This window comes from Orcinus orca, chromosome 8, assembly GCF_937001465.1.
Source record: "Orcinus orca chromosome 8, mOrcOrc1.1, whole genome shotgun sequence".
NCBI classification, from domain to species: domain Eukaryota; kingdom Metazoa; phylum Chordata; class Mammalia; order Artiodactyla; family Delphinidae; genus Orcinus; species Orcinus orca.
Window position 1 is genome coordinate 85124048 of NC_064566.1, and position 17299 is coordinate 85141346.

General features: G+C 35.9%; 1 protein-coding gene across 6 annotated transcripts in view; it reads right to left on the reverse strand.

Moving 5' to 3' along the window:
* Positions 1–1803: 1803 nt before the first annotated feature.
* LOC101271803 (protein NPAT) overlaps positions 1804–17299 on the reverse strand; it is a 53307-nt gene continuing 37811 nt past the window's right edge. For all 6 annotated transcript variants that reach the window (XM_004282270.3, XM_033410172.2, XM_049714071.1 and 3 more), the window contains 8 exons: positions 15547–15643; positions 14794–14922; positions 10934–12604; positions 8861–8976; positions 8680–8788; positions 5978–6038; positions 4721–5876; positions 1804–3307 (listed from right to left, as the gene is read on the reverse strand). In XM_004282270.3, coding sequence (XP_004282318.1) covers positions 3230–3307; positions 4721–5876; positions 5978–6038; positions 8680–8788; positions 8861–8976; positions 10934–12604; positions 14794–14922; positions 15547–15643 — 3417 coding nt within the window. In that variant the 3' untranslated portion in view covers positions 1804–3229. The remainder of the gene's footprint in view (positions 3308–4720; positions 5877–5977; positions 6039–8679; positions 8789–8860; positions 8977–10933; positions 12605–14793; positions 14923–15546; positions 15644–17299) is intronic.

Here is a 17299-nt window from a genome sequence, read left to right on the forward strand (position 1 = left end):
GAAAAAATTGCTTGTGAACATTTTGGATTTTGGAATTGTAAATAAAAAAGATTACGAATTAGTAGAGGATAAGAGAGACATTATACATAAATGTGTGTGAGGAGAGAAACCTTATTTTAAGCAGTTTTATGAGTCAAGTGGTTAAATATTTAGGGAAAAAATGTACTGATTCTTTCTTCACACCAGGTATCAAACTAAATTATATATGGATTAGGAGCTTATCCTAATTTCAACAAATCAAGAAATAAAAAACCAATAGAAACCAGTAATGATACAGTTGAATATATCTCTGATAAGGTATAAGCATATACTATGGAAGAAACGACAATTTCCTGGCAGGAATATTAATTGAAGTAATTTCCCGGAAGAAATTTGGCAAAATGTATTGAGGTCCTTAAAAAAATGTACACTAAATTTTGACTTGGTAATTCTACTCTCTAAAGCATCTCCTATGGAAATAACTGACAACATAAATAAGTATTTATTTACAAACATGTTCACTGCTAGTTTTTTTAAAAATAATAGCTAAAAACTGGATAGTGCCTGATATTATCTGAAGTAAAAAAAGCATTAGGAAGTTATATTTACAGTTTAAGTTCAATTATATAGAAAAAATAATTTAGGGAAAAAAGACTAGTGAAGTATGCAAAAATGTTAACCAATATTTATAAAAATAGGAAAGTCTATTAAAAGAGAATGCATACTACCAGGGTCAAAATTTGATATATAATTTCAATAAGTTAAGCCCGAGGCTGAAAGAAGGTGGCTTGAAAAATGATGAATGTAGAATATATAGCACCATGCTTTTGAAATTACTCCTTATCAAAGCTTAATCTTGGTATTCCTAATAGTCATGACATCTAGCCTTTGGCTGAATGCTGATGGATGCTTTACTCATGTAAAATTTCAACATACTTACTAAAGGGTTCCAACAATATCCAGGGCTAAACTAATCAAATATTTTAATTACAAGACTTCTCAAATTTGGCATACAACTGAGTACACTAAGTCAGGGGTCCCCAACCCCCGGGCCCTGGACTAGTACCAATCCATGGCCTGTTAGGAACCGGGCCGCCCAGCAGGAGGTGAGCAGCGGGCGAGTGAACGAAGCTTCATGGGCCGCTCCCCATCGCTCACATTACCGCCTGAACCCTGAACCATCCTCGCCCCTTCTGTGGAAAAATTGTCTTCAGTGAAACTGGTCCCTAGTGCCAAAATGGTTGGGGACTGCTGCACTAAGTAATGTCCAAAAATAAACAGTGCATGGATCCTTACATGTAGTTACAGAAGTAGCCACAACTTGTCTGTGGTATACTTTAACCCTGAAATGTAGTCAACTGGGCATCTGACTGTTAAAATAGATTACCGGGTACAATAATTAAGTCTAGCACATTGGGACTTTTAGGATAAAATGGGGACTATGGTTTTATTCTTGAACATAAATGAAAGCTCCAAATACAAGTTGTCTTTGGACTCTATCTTAGTGGCTCCTGGCTAGTGAACTAAGAATTCTGAAGAAAGTGAACTTATTTTATTTGTATATGAATTCTTAGCACATACAAATTAACTGAATGAAAAGAAAATCTATAATTTTCAGCATTATGTAAACTTCTGAAAACAAGAATTGACTTGCAAAGGAATTTCTTCAAAGTATCTAAAAGAGAATGATTGCCAATATGAAGGAATTCAAACTTTTGAAGTTAATGAAAATATTTATTCAAACCTAACTGTAGTACAGTATCAAGCTGAGTTAAATAAACATTAACTGTACTAATTCCTGGTTCCTTAGGAACAGACCACTGCCACATCATAAAAATTTATTACAACACAAATTTCTGCAGTAAGGTTCAGCTAGTAAGACGTGATTTCCAAATTGAGAAATGTAGTGATGGATTTAGTTTTTTAAAGGCCCAGTATTAAAAAAAAAAATGGTTGAGGAAAATGACTCATAAATATATACACCTGCAGAAAAAACCCTTAGTATACTGATATTTAACAAAACAGAAAGCACTTAAGAGAACATACTTTAATATCTAGGCACAATTGGTACGAATTATAATTTCTGTACTCATTTAAAGGTTTAAACCAGTTCTTCAACTTGACTGATGTGTGTGAGTCTAATACAGAGAAGGCACCTCTTTCATTCTCCTTAAGGACTTTCTGAGAGAAACTCTATAATACTTTAAGGGGTACAGAGACAACGTACTATATCCAAGTGTAACACAGCCCATTTTAGGAGAAACTAAATTAAAATAGAAAACTATGATTTCTCTTTTTACATCTTATGATGGACATGGCTTTCTAAAAGGACAAAAGATAATCCTGCATACAAGCTTTAACATAGAACACAAGATTTAAATTAAATGTGCATTGGTCTCTACTATGTAAAAAGTTCTATGAATTAGTGCAGTTCTTTAAATCCCCAGTATTTAGGGGAAAAGTATATACATAACAAGAAATCTCAACTACTACATAACCAAACTTTTTATGGCTCAACAGTCTAAACGCTTAAAGTTATGTAAAAGATCTTAAAAGTTATAAACAAAAGATCAGAACACTCAAATGGTTTACAAAATTCTCTCTTTAAAACAAAGAGACCAGAACAACCAGAAGAAATAAAGTGTACAATTTTAGGAACATTATCTTTACTGCAATTATAAGAAGGGGCGGCAAAGTATTCACTCTAGAAAAAACCCCAAATTGTTAATTTCTGGTTACTTTATTACCATTTGAATTCATTATCACTCTTGTACTAATTAGTGGCTATGTCTTCAGATATCTTGTGGGACAATTACTGAAGGCAATTTATAAGGAAAAGTATACTTTTCCCACTCAAAGTGAGAAACTATTCCAGATGAATAAGCCTCAGAATTAGAGATCATAAGAAGCCAAAAAATACAATGTAAGAACATTAGGTTGATTTAAGCTCTATTTCAACAAGATTTACACAGTATTTACAATATACAATTGTCAAAGATACACAGTTTTGCAGATTGGCTTTACTCACATTTCTGCAAATGTTTTTTCCACAATAAAAATATACCAAGGTAAAGCTATTTACAAACTAGGAAGCTGCTTTAGAAACAGCATGATTTAGAAATAAAGTGAAATTTCAGTACAATGAAAGTGCAGGTCATGCTTTCAGATTCTGTCAGTATCTCATTCCCTACACTCATAGTTTAAGGAATAGTAGTTTTAAATAGCTACTGTTCTTATATGTTCAGAATATTTACTCGTCATAATGCAATGATAACAAAAATTTGTCCACATCCATTCCAGCTGGAAATGAACTGGGTAGCTTCTTTTTCTGTCAAAAAAAAAAAAAAAGAAAGAAAAGAAAGAAAGAAAGAAAAAATAAACCTAAGTTAACATATTGAACTCAAACAAGGCCAAAAAGCTAGCTTTCTTATTAAGTCACATAGACCCTCATATCAGGTACTTTCATATACTACCAAAATTTTTGCCAAAACAGTTTAGTTCATTAGCATTTTAGTTATACAGAGAAGTAGAGACAATTTTTATAAATCCAAGGTTAATAAAATATACTTCAATGATATTTCATTATTTTAGAGCACAAGACATTATACAAATTCAGAGTGTATGAATGTTGAATGAGACAAGAGAGAACATGCTTTTTATAAGGTGGTCATTATTGCTAAACTGTAAACTTTAGAAAGCTTTACTAAGATTTTAAGAGTTAACAGGTACTTTTCTAGTTCCAAACATTTAACATACTCTAGGCACTTTACAAACACTGCATTTAGTCCTCACAGCCATTGGGTAAGATGTGTGGTAACCTCATGTCAAATGATGCAGCTCAGACTCATGTTATTGGGTTAACAATAGTCAAGAACCAATAAGCAGGAGATGCAGGATTCAACCTAGGCTTGCAAGGCAGCAGAGCCAAGATTCTTTCCCTGACAATACTTCCTCTATGACATTTTAAACCTTTCTATTCAATCCACTTACTAAATGGCTAAACAGATTTAGGAAAAATGGCTTTAACTTATCAGTGATAATCCTACATTACTTTCCTACAGATAACCGTGGTTAAAGAAGAAACAGGTAAATTTAATTTTTATACTGCTCCAACACATTAACTTACATTAGAATCTATGGAAGAGCTGGTAGGACATGTGGAACAAACCTAAGATGGAGGAGTTGCAAAGCAGTTTTCACTTGGTAATTCCATACACAATAATGGCTTCCCAATTTTTCATGTGTTATGTCATTCTCCCCACCAAACCTTGGGTCCTACCATGACAGAAACAAAAACCTCCTTTTCCCAAGGAAGATGTTTATAAATACATGCCTTAGCAACTGTTTTGAAAATGCTACGTTTCATCTAGATAACTTCTGAGTACCACACTGGCTGAGAGATACTGCTAGAGAATTTTTTTTTTTTTTTTGCGGTACGTGGGCCTCTCACTGTTGTGGCCTCTCCCGTTGCGGAGAACAGGCTCACGGGCCCAGCAGCTCTGTGGCATGTGGGATCTTCCCGGACCGGGGCATGAACCCGTGTCCCCTGCATCGGAAGGCAGACTCTCAACCACTGCGCCACCAGGGAAGCCCTAGAGAATGTATTTTGTCAATCAAAATTCAAAGCTATCTTGACCAAAATGTTCAGTTAGGTAGCTATGGCAAAAAATGATGAGATCTTTAATCTGAGCACTGAAGGAAGGGCAAGGTGTGGTTTTGAAATTAAGACTTTCAAACTTGCCTTAATTTTCTTCTTTTTCATTGGTATTGATGAATTTGCAAGACTTTTATTAGAAGTACGGGAGTGTCGTTCACGCTCATCTAATTCCTCGATCTTCCGCTTTTTTGTGGTGCTCCTTGAAGATGCTCTAAATTGTTGTGTATTGTCTTTTAGAGGAGTAGCTGAAGTAGTCCTAGAGATGGCTGCTCTGGAGAGAATCATTAATGTATGGGCAGCCATGTTTACACTGTTTTCACTCCCTGTTTCACTGGCAGGGCTGCAGGCGGGCAAGTCTGGGGTGACAGGAGGGACCATTACTTTGGGTGTGCTACTCTCTTCACCATAACGCCTACTAGAAGGGACCTTGATAACATCTGTAGGTTCTTCTTTATGTTTTTCCCCTGCTCCTGAGCCAGATGTCCGGGGTACAGATAAGTCAGTACTATCAGCGAGTCTATTTACTGGGCTATGCCACTGAATATCTTGTAACATTTCTGTGGTATGCTTGGTGAGTGGGTTAATCAAAGAACTGGCAGACTTGGTTTGTTCTTGTTTTAAATCCTTCACAGGTGCACCTACTGAAATGACATTTTTACTGTTTGAGGATGTGCCTTGTTTTCTGGTTAGCTCTTGCAGTGAAGCTATAGTTTTCTCATTCCGTACACCCCCAGTTTGCTGCCCATTAGACAGTTTTGAAGTTTCTGGATTTTTCTGCCTTTCCACATCACTGCATAGTTCATTCTCCTTATTAGCTGTTGCTTTATGGAAAGATTCAAGTATAGTTTCTGTGGGTGAAACTTTCTTTTCTGACTGAGTTTCTTTTATGGTATGTCGGCTAATGGCAGTTTCTGATTTAGATAAAATCTTAGGCACAGGAGGTTTCTCTCTCTCTCTTTTGAGAGCGTTATTAGAAGGGGGTTTTAAGGTGGAGGAAACAATGGGTGAGTCAAGATTAGAAAATGAAATGTCATTCCTTTCTTTGTTTTGGGACACCGTCTTATGATTTGTCCCCTGTGTATTCGCCACAGGAGAAGCAGTGCTATCAAAACAGAGCACACGCCTGTGGCTTTCAAAGGTTTTGCTAGTTGGAACTATACTTTCTACTGAGAAGGGAACTGTTATTTCTTCCAATTTTTTCCCAAGATCTGTGGCCATATTCTTGTCAGGAACTTCAGTTCTACAAGAAAAAAAAATTTTTCTTAGCAACATAAAGAAATTCTTTATGCTTTTAACTTGAGCATTCAAATACTCTATGATAGAAACTACTTTTATGCTCACCGTTGTACATGACATCCAACTAAGTGACTCGATGAATCCACCAAATTATTTACCTGTTTTCCTGGAATTATAAGTTAAGTTAATTAGAAAAGAAAAACATTCCTGAAAGTATATTTCTCTGAAAGAAAACAGAACAGACCACAGTATCAGACACCATGAGAAAAATTTAAGCTATAGCTAATGTACAAATGAAATACTTTCACATACTGGGTCTAAAAAAGCAGCTTTGTAATATACACGAGACGATCACTCATTCATGTTACTGAGGAAATATAAATATGGAGCAAATGACTTGCTTTAACTTCAGGGAAATATAAATCCAGTCTTTTGATTTACAAATTAGTATGCTCAGTATAGCATTTAAGGGTACTACTTAGATCCAAAAAGTTACTTAAAGAAAACACTATATTATACCTATTTAAAAATTCTGCCCATTTAAATGTCATGTTTGTAAGCCTATGTCACTCAGAGCACATGCTCTGGAGTTTTAATAGCCATATTTTATTTTATTATTATTATTATTATTATTATTAAATAGCCATATTTTAATTTCCATGGACTTATATGAGTTTATGTGGAAGGGCAGCAAGATATGAAGCCAGAAATGAAAGCAAAGATGATATCGTGTAGGACCTTGGGTATTATGCAAAAGGTTTTATAGAGAATCCTTAAGAGTTTTAAATAGGGACGATGCATGAATAGATTTGTTTTAGGAAGTCACTCTGGCAGCAGTGTAGAAGATGAACTAGAGAAGAAAGAAAACTGGAAACAGAAATTCTAGTTAGATTGCTATAAATATTCAAGGTAGGAGATGATGAAGGTCTTAGAGACAGTAATGGGCATTCGCATGGACATGAACAGTAAATGAGGAATAAATGGTGACATTAACCAAGAGGGAAAGGTAGGCAGAAGCGGTTTTTGAGGAAGAAGAGGTGAGACTTAGATATGTAGAGTATGTGGATCTTAAGTTACATAAAATTAGAACGGGAGGAGCACAGTAGTTCTAGAAGCCACCAATAGTATTAACTGTTAGAGGGAAGTAAAGTAAGGTAAGACTGGAAAACGTCCAATGCATATGGCAGCATTAGGAGGCCACTGGTGACTTTAAACAGTTTTAGTGGAAACATGAGAAAGGACAATAATATGGATGAAGAAGTAATGGGAAATAAGAGGGGTCGGGGATAAAGGGCTGGCAGATGTGAAAAACCTAGAGGAATGATGGGAATGATCCTTGTATCCATAGTTGGACAGCCACAGAGTGAAGAAGCCAAAAAAGAAAAGTTGAAGATACACAGAAGAGAGAAGGTACCCTGCATTAACCTTAGAAAGAATGACATAATCATTCCTCTAAGAAGGGAAAAGGGAAGAATGATTTTAGATGAACATGTACATATTAAATGGGAGTAATGTGAGAAAATGGAGTTTACTACCCATAAAAATCAAAATCATTGGCCTTCAGTGAGGAAAGTGCTGACTGGATAGATCTGAGAAGACCTGTGGAAGTCTGAAATAGTATTAAGGAGGAATGGGAGAGAAAGAAGATAGGTAGACATTTAAAATAATTGCTAAGTGGCAGTGAGGGTGAGAAAGTTTTAAGTGTTATTGAATGGAATCACTCCTAAAGCAATGCTAAGAAGCCCAGGTGTAAAGGCAGAGAAATGGTTGGCTGGATAGATCCAGGGCTAGAGGGTATTAAGTGGATATGGTAGAAGAATGTGAATATGAAGGTGTATAAGAGTACTGGGAAAAGTGGCTGATGTGGTGGGTTGTGGGGTTTAGCCTGGATAGGGAAGGAAATGAATGCAGAAAGGAAGTGAAAATTCAGGTAAAGGTAAGGATTCAAGTAATAGGAGCTCTCATTGGTTGAAGAGAGATTCAATGGATATACAGAAATGCAAGTATTTTGAGACAGTTTATTGACCATTATAAATTATATAGGTCTAATAACAAGTAGTGAAAAAATTAAAGGTAAAGCTATGGGACAGGTTGGCTGAAGTGAAGATTAAAGACTCAGAAATGAAAGGGGTCAACAATTCTGAGGGTTAGGGTGTTGTTAGGTTAACAACATGGGCATTTTGTCACCCATGAAGATGGAGAAGTCTGGTAGAGAAGTTTGAGAACTCACCACAACATTCATCAATATTTTCATTCATGAATGAAAATCTCGTGTTACTTTGTATATGTTGTCTTTTACTGAACTAAATCTTTAATTTTGGAGTAGTCAGCATTATCAAATTTTTTCATTTTTCAAAAGCAATCTTTTATCTCAGCATCATCTTGATATTCTCCTACATTTTCTTTCATTATTTGTTTTGCTTTTCACTTTCAGGTGTTAATCATCTTGGAGTTCATACCTTTATATATGTTGTGAGGAATAAATCTATTTTTTCCCTGTAATATATATAATAGCCAATAGATTTCATTTACTAAACAAACCATCCTATCCCTTCTGACTTCTGACATTACCTCTACTATGTACAAGTTGCTATAAATACACGGTCTTTTTCTAAACTCTATTTTGTTCCATTTGTCTTTTTCTTTTTTTTTTTTAATCACTGCAAAAAACTTTAAGCAAAGGTTGGACAACCACCTGTTAGGAAAGTTATTAGTATTCCAAAAAGTAAAAAAAAAATACCGTCATATTGCTGCAAACAAAGGAGTACACACACATAAAGCTGACATGAATGAACTTAAAAATGTACCTGTACAAGGCTTGTTTCTTAGTCCCTGAGTCTTCAGAGATTTTGGAGGGATAGGGAATTGAGGGATACTTCTATTGCAAACAGGTGCTGCCAAAGGCATATGAAGGACCTGGAGGAGAAGCCATTAATTATACTTTGTTTGAAAAGCAGCACCGAGCCATTTTCAGTTCATAAATCTCACCTGCCGAGGAGGAGCAGAAAAGGTATTTCCATTCTGTCCAACCACAGATACAGGGATCATTCCCACCATTCCCTGAAGTACAGGTTGGACTGGAGAAGCAATTATAATGGCAGATCCTAAAAAAAAAAACAACCAACAATTCTCAATAAAATGGAATAAACACAAGACACCAAAGTAATTATTATTATTTTTAAAGGTTTTGTGTTTTTTTAAAATAAATAAATTTATTTATTTGTTGATTTATTTATTTATGTCTGCTTGGGTCTTTGTTGCTGCGTGCAGGCTTTTCTCTAGTTGCGGCAAGCGGGGGCTATTCTTCGTTGCAGTGCATGGGCTTCTCATTGCAGTGGCTTCTCTTGTTGTGGAGCACGGGCCCTAGAGCATGCAGGCTTCAGTAGTTGTGGCATGTGGGCTCAGGAGTTGTGGCGCATGGGCTTAGTTGCTCCCCAGCATGTGGGATCTTCCTGGACCAGGGCTCGGACCCATGTCTCATGTATTGGCAGGCGGATTCTTAACCACTGCGCCACCAGGGAAGCCCCAGTAATTATTAATTTGAAATAAATCCTATATAATTATAATCAGTTTTTCATATAATCTACTCTCCTTTAAAAAAATTAATTTAGGGACAACAACAAGGCTAACAAATTAAGAAAAAGTCAATCTGAATATTATTCTTATGGCAATTAGTCAAAGTAAACATCATGAATGAGCATAAGACTCTATAACCCGGAGATCATATTTTAGTTGTACCTTGATTCCTCTAGAAAGAATAGTGAAATTGATCAAAAAATTGGTAGTGCAGGTTTCAAGTCTGAATCTTTTACCAGAAAATAACGGTCCAAACTGAATACTGACAGTCTAAGACTTACTCACAACCCCAAACTATAATATAATCTCAATGGTATTTGTCAGAAAGGGTCCAGATAAGTGAGCAACCAGTAAAAACTGTGGGAGAAAATACAATGTTTACATGGTCAACAATATAGTCTATGGCTATCATAATTTAACCCTGCCCTGTAAATGAATCTTTTCCTAATAAATTCATTAACCTCTCCTGTAAGGCTGATTTCCTCACTTTCCTGAACACCTACCTCAGTCTCTCAAATACCTACCTATCCTTGTACTGCTTAAGATTCCCTTCCTTTTACTCCAAATACTACCTTATTTATCTAAGCTTCAGCTCAAGTTCCACCTTTTCTACCAATTCTGATCCCTCCTTTATCTTATTTTAAACAGCACTTGAAATAGATCCATCAGGCTTAATACTTAATTGCTGATATTTAATCTGATTTAATTGTATGCCTAAATGTAAAAAAAGAAAGAGGGGAAAGGAGCTTGGGAATCAATATCTAAGGAAGTGTAGATGAATGTGCCATAAACTCCACCTTCAAGGAACATACAATCAAGAATGACCACTATGACAGGCATGTCAGTCACTAACTACACATAAAATGGCATGTAATAAATGCCACAAGTGCTCCTATAAACAAAGAATTCTAAAGACAGGGATCAATTTTCAAATGTGGAAGATAGTGAGAAGATAGTGTGGCATGTAATAAATGCCACAAGTGCTCCTATAAACAAAGAATTCTAAAGACAGGGATCAATTTTCAAATGTGGAAGATAGTGAGAAATTACAAAGGGTATTATTCAGGGAGAAATTCAAGTTGTGTCTTGAAAGTCTTTCCAAATAGGTAATAAATTCCTTGAAAACTAAGACTATAATAACTATTTAAGAAAAATCTCCCACAACACTGGGTTTTAGTAGGTATATGGCTATTTGATGAATTAGTCTTCCCCCCCTGTCTTTTTCTTGTATTGATAGCTTAGCCATGGATTGAGAACTATGGAAAGAAAAAGAAATAAAAAATGAAACCACTGAATTCCATAGCTTAGCAGATTAAAAAAAATTTTGATTGAATTAATTCTGTAAAGAGAAGCCATAATCACAAATTTCTGAATCTTTTCTTATACTCTCATCCATGATTTATTACCTTCTAGTCAATAACAGCACACACAAGAGAAATTAGATCCCATTCCAGAGAAATGAACTTCAATATGTTCTAAAGTTACCTTGTGAAAAGCTGGGTGACATAGCTTGGTTGACAGCAAATACACTGTTTGACCTTGGGGGTGTCTGTAACTGAGGTGGTGGTTGAGCAGTCACAGGTGCAGAATTTCCAGGCAACACCACCACATTTGACTGACTGACAGTTGTTCCTAAGGCTGTTGGATCAGTTACACAAGTAGCTATCAGAATGTTATTTGAATTGCCAAAAGTTGTGCTTGTAGCTGGCATTAACTGTATGTATCCTCCATCCTTGGAAACACATGGTGTAACATTGGCTGAAAAAGCAATGCTCTCTTCATTCTGAGTGTTGTTTACTGTAGAGTCTTCAGGTTTGAGTGCTAAAAGGCTCTGTTCCATTGAGGCTGAATCCCCAATTCCTTCAGCAGATGAAATAGCATCTGTGGTTTCTTCTGAAGACAGGCATTTAACTAATTCTGCATTTCTGGCAGGTGATTTAGAAGGAGAAGACAAAATTATAGTTGGCAAGTTTTCTCCACTGATACTAGAAACAGCACTGTTAAGTTCAGAATCTGAGGAAACAAATGGATCATCACTGATGATAATTTTGAGAGAGACTATATTTGATGCATCTATCTCTGCTGACTTGTTGCCAGCAGGTTTATCACTAGTATTCTGGGACTCAGGGTGAGAATCCCTCATTGAAGAACACACAGATTCTGAAGGAAGAGAACGTATATCTTCTATAGGATTAGCTTCTGGGGATATCAATGTAACTTCCTCACAGTTATTTTCACCTAAAGATAGAAAAATACTATCTCCATCTTCTTTTACAGAAGATGAAGGCTCTTGTGAACCCAAAGCAACTTTCTCAGACGTGGAGGGCTGAGGTTCATGATCTGTATGGTTTAACTTAACAGATGATGAATCATTAGATGGTTGTTTAATTGAAGATACTGAATCTCCAAGGTGAATTTCTACTTTTTGTTCAGATATAGTTAAACCCGAACCTTCAACAGACACAGGTAATATTTTACTTTGAAGCGAAGAATTATCTTGGCAATCTGAAAGTTGCTGTGATGCAACTGGTAACACATTATTAATTTCAATTTTACTCTGGTGAATTTCTCTAGAATCTGGTGACTTGGAACCATGGAAATTAGTTGTAAGTCTTCTTGTATCGTCAGAACTTTCACAAAATTGACCTTTTTTAGATGGCTTTCCAGTTAATGGAATATTTTGGGATAAAAGCTGAGAAGTTTTTCCAGAGAGAATTAAGTTCGCATTGTTAGTTTCACCACCAAGGGAAACAAATGAAGTTATTGGTATATCAGACTGATCAGGCTGTAATCGAGATTCATTCTGCACACTTGGAGACAAAGAATTCTTTTCAACTTCCATAGCCAATTCAGTTTCAGTAGACATCTGACTGGTGTATAATTCAGCACAATGCTGATTACATTCAGCATCAGAGTTTACTCTTTGGTTAAAGTCATTCAAATTAGGCACAGACTCAAAGGTGATATCAAGGTTACACTTCTGTTCAGTAGATACTACTGTTTTAAAGGCCTTTTTCTGGATGCTAGAGTCTATCTGGGAAAAATGTTCCTGGGCTTCCTGTCTAAGCTCATCATGGTTGCTGCCATTCTTCAAAACATTTGATGTGTCTTCATTTTGATAGGATGTACAATATGGGGGTTGACCAGATTGATCATCTGCAAAATATTAGGATGGCAGAAAGATATGGTGAGTATGTAACAGCTTTTAAGGTAGTCAGTCATCTTTACTATAAAACCTGTTTTGCCAAGGAAGTAACTAATCTTTGACATACCAGCAAGTGGAAGTCTGATAAACTCACTCTCTCATTTTTTGAGTATCAAAACACTTACAGGTACTTTTCTTATTACTGATGCCTTTTTTAACAAGTGCCAAATTGTTTTTCAAGCTTTTTAGAAAACAGATGACACAATGAAGGAAAAAGTATATATGTTTAAGAACATTTAATATGTACTAATATATTAAAAAAACTGGCTACAAACATAGTTTTTTCAAAACAACTGACTTTTCAACTTCTACCATTTCTACTGACCATACTTCATCTGATATATTCTTGAAGGTGAAATGGGGCCAATTACATTTTGCATGATCAACATTTGATGTTATTGTATACACTTTAACATTTATTACACATTTACTGAAGATCAACCACATGACCAGTACTGGGATACAAAGATGAATGACCCAGTCTCCACCCTTGGTGATATCAGTCTAAGGGAGGCAGACATAGGACAGAAAGTCATAATGAAACATGCCAAAAACCATAGCAGTATAGGAACAAAAGGCACCTCTTCTGGCCTATGGGATGTGAGAAAGTGTTATTGTACGAGGAGATCTTGACAAATAAAAGTGTTAATAGTTGGAAAAAGAAGAAAGGGCATTTGAGAAAATACTGATATACTGTGTCATACATCATTCACAGTTTAGGACAGAAAATAATAACAATTAACAATATGAAAAATATTGGGAAAAATCCAGAAAAATGTATATCAACTATCATAAAATTCTGTTAATGTGACACTGGTAAAATAATAGTGGGTATGGAGCACATGTGAATCCTTATTGTGGGGAAACCAGTGGAAATTATATACAGGCCACATAAATTCAGGGGTAGTCAGTTTCAACGAAGTGGGAAGAGACTTTCTGAGAAAATAGGATTTCAAATTTCATTTTGTGCAGGGTAGAGCTTATCTGAAGCACAATCTTCCACACATAATATATATGAGAAAGACACGCCCTCCTACAATTCAGCCTAAGAAGAAATGGAGGATTGGGTTTGGGTACAGGCAAAGGACTCAAAATAGGAATATAGTCTGAGATATTCCAAAACTGGTTTTTGGAAGGCGTGATGTGAAACTTGGAAGCCATGAAGTCTTTTGAGGGAGCTGGAAGGGGTCATGGAATTTAAGAATAGATGAACAGAAAAGATTATTGTGGCATAGCTTGGCATAGACAGAAATGGATAGAGGTGGTACCAAAGAGGCATAAAGTTTAGCAAGTGTGAGATGCCAGGATAATGTGAGAGAAGCCAGGATAATGGTTATCTTCGAGGAACAGGGATGAAAGGAGTAGTGACTGCGAAGAGATACGAAGAGATGTTTTTGTGGTGCTGGCGGTATTCTATTTTTTGACTTTAGAGATGGTTATGTGGGTATTTGCTTGATTATAATTCAATGAGCTAAAGTACACTTTTATTGTGCACTTCTGCATGTTATGTTTCACAAAAATGAAATTTTAAAAAACTTGGCCAATATTTAAAAGCTCTAAGATAGACATATTCACTGCCCTCCCTCATTCATAAGTAGTTATTGTGGGACAATTATGTGCCATACTGGTACTCTGTGGGAGGCAGAAACATAAAGAACTGACTAGTAGACACATAGGAATATAACCTAAAACCTCATAAAACCCATAATTCAGGACTATCAGCAAGTATACAATTTCCTCTAAATAAGTGAGATATTGATACTGAGCACTCAGCTAAGCTTGCTTACGAGGCTGGATGATTAATACCACAAACCAACCTTACACATTAGGGATTTGAATATGTGTCTCAAAAAAATTATGTTAAATGTTACAGACAGGTTGAACTGGTCAACACTATTAACACCAATTTGTGCGTGTCTACTGCATCATGAAGGAATGAGTACTAAAAATCCACCTTTTAATCAAAGTACTAAAGGCGTGGGAATAATTTTTTCTTTTTAAATGAAGAGAAAACTTAGAAACACAAAAATGATCTATGTGGTAATTTGAACAACTTTCAAATTAAACAACATTTTCTGCCTTTGAGATTTTGAGACTGATATTAGGATTTAGATTGATATTAACAAAATCAAATTCTTACCAGATTCTCCTGTTTCAAAAGAACCTTTAACTGCTAGATTAGTTTCACCTGCTAAGACTACATTGAGATTGGTTTCCATATGCTGACTGGAAATGCCTTGTGATATATTTTTATTATTCTTTGTTTTACCTGTTAAAAAGGGAATAGGGAAACAATTGGTTAAATGACCAAAATAAAAATAAGCATCAATTAATACAGCTTGACAGTGGTCAAGCAAATGTTAAAGTTTGGTCTTAATTATAGTCCTTTAATTATAGTTTTTAACATGTTGCCTTATATATCATTGACAAGTATGATTTTTCCACTAGACCAGTGCATTTTTAACATGTTCTCAGACAATGCTGGTCTGCTGGTTTGGAGACTACCCTTTGAGAACTACTGCACTAGGCCATAAGATGGAGGGCAATAGACAAATCTTTTTATTCCTCTTGTATTATCCAACTGTGTTTAGTATAATATATGTATAGGAGTAGACCTCAACACATTTTTGATGACTGGCAAAACTGCCCACAACTAACCCCCCTCACCCCCAAAACTGTTCTTTATTTTTACAGCTAAAGTATCTTTAAGAAAAAACTAAAACAAAAAAGCAACAAAAAAACTCTTTCATATCCATATGTTTGCTTTAATGAAAATAGGAACTTTCTTCCAGATGCTCTGGGAAATGTTGTTTTACTCTGTTTAAGCTGTTTCTCCAGAGAAATTGGAGAAACTTTTTTCTCCTAACTGCTTTGATAGAAATGTTCTACTTACCATAGTCAAATAGATCAAAGAGTGCCTGAAATGCTGGATCGGATTCTGTCTGTTCCAATATATCCTGTATAGCTTCTTCAGACATGTGGATTTCACTCTGCAAAAACAAAAAACAAGCAAAAAGTGATCCTAATTGAATTAGTATGGTTTAATACCAGCAAAGTAATTAGAGGATATCTGATATTTTGTACCTTTTATGTAGTATTCCCTTCCAAGAAAATTTCTTCTGATTGTAACACTATTCACTTAAAACAAATTAAAACAGGAAGACTAGAAAATAGAAAGTGAATGCTCCCTAATACCACTAATTAATCACTTTGGTGACTATATCCCCAAACATTAAAATAAAATATAGAATAAAACCATGCTATAATGTTCTTTATTACTTGACACACACCACTGTGTAAGTTTAAGGTGTATAGCATAATGACCTGACCTACATACATTGTGAAATAATACCAAAATAAGCTTAGTTAATATCCATCATCTCATATACATATTTTAAAAAAAGAGAAAAAGAAAAAAATATTTTTTTCCTTGTGAGAACTCTTAGGATATGCTATTTTTATTGTTTTTAAAAATTTATTTATTTTTGGCTGTGTTGGGTCTTCGTTGCTGTGCGTGGGCCTTCTCTAGTTGCGGTGTGGGCTTCTCATTGTGCTGGCTTCTCTTGTTGCGGAGCACAGGCTCTAGAGCACAGGCTCAGTAGTTGTGGTGCCCAGGCCTAGTTGCTCTGTGGCATGGGGGATCCTCCCGGACCAGGGCTTGAACCGTGTCCCCTACATGAGCAGGTGGACTCCCAACCACTTCGCCACCAGGGAAGCCCCAGGATATGCTGCTCTCTTAATTTTCAAATACTGTTGACACTTGAACAACATAGGTTTGAACTGTGCAGGTCCGTCCACTCATATGCAGAACTTTTTCAATAAATATGTATTACAGCACTACAAGATCCAAGGTTGGTTGAATCTGCACTTGCAGAACAGGATACATGGAGGGCTGACTGTAAACCTTTAAGTGGGTTTTCTAAAAAAATTTATTTTTACTGGAGTATAGTTGCTTTACTATATTGTTAGTTTATACTGTACAGCAAAGTGAATCAGCTATATGTATACATATATCCCCTCTTTTTTGGATTTCCTTCCCATTTAGGTCACCACAGAGCACTGAGTAGAGTTCCCTGTGCTACACAGTAGGTCCTCATTAGTTATCTATTTTATACATAGTATCAATAGTGTATATATGTCAATCCCAATCTCCCAGTTTATCCCACCCCCCCTTCCCCCTTGGTTTAAGTGGGTTTTTGACTGCATGTGGAGTCAGCACCCCTAACCCCAAGCTGTTCAAGGGTTAACTGTATACCATACAGCAGTGTTAACTATAGTCATTATGTTGTACACTGCATCCCCTGTACTTATTTACTTTATAACTGGAAGTTTGTGCCTTTTGACCACCTTTATCCAATTCCTCCACCTCTGACCTCTTTTTCTATGAGATTGGTTTAATAATGTTGTTTAACCTGCTTTCTTCACATAAGTTTGTGGTACACTGCTTTCTAGGGCCTTCAATATAGATCTACCTCACTCTTTTTATCTGTTTTGGTTTCTTCATTTTATTATTTTTAAAATTTTAAAGTTTTGGCTGTGCCGCACGGCATGGGGGATCTTAGTTCCCCAACCAGGGATAGAAGCCGCACCCCCTGCAATGGAAGCACAGAGTCTTAACCACTGGACCACCAGGGAAGTCCCTGTCT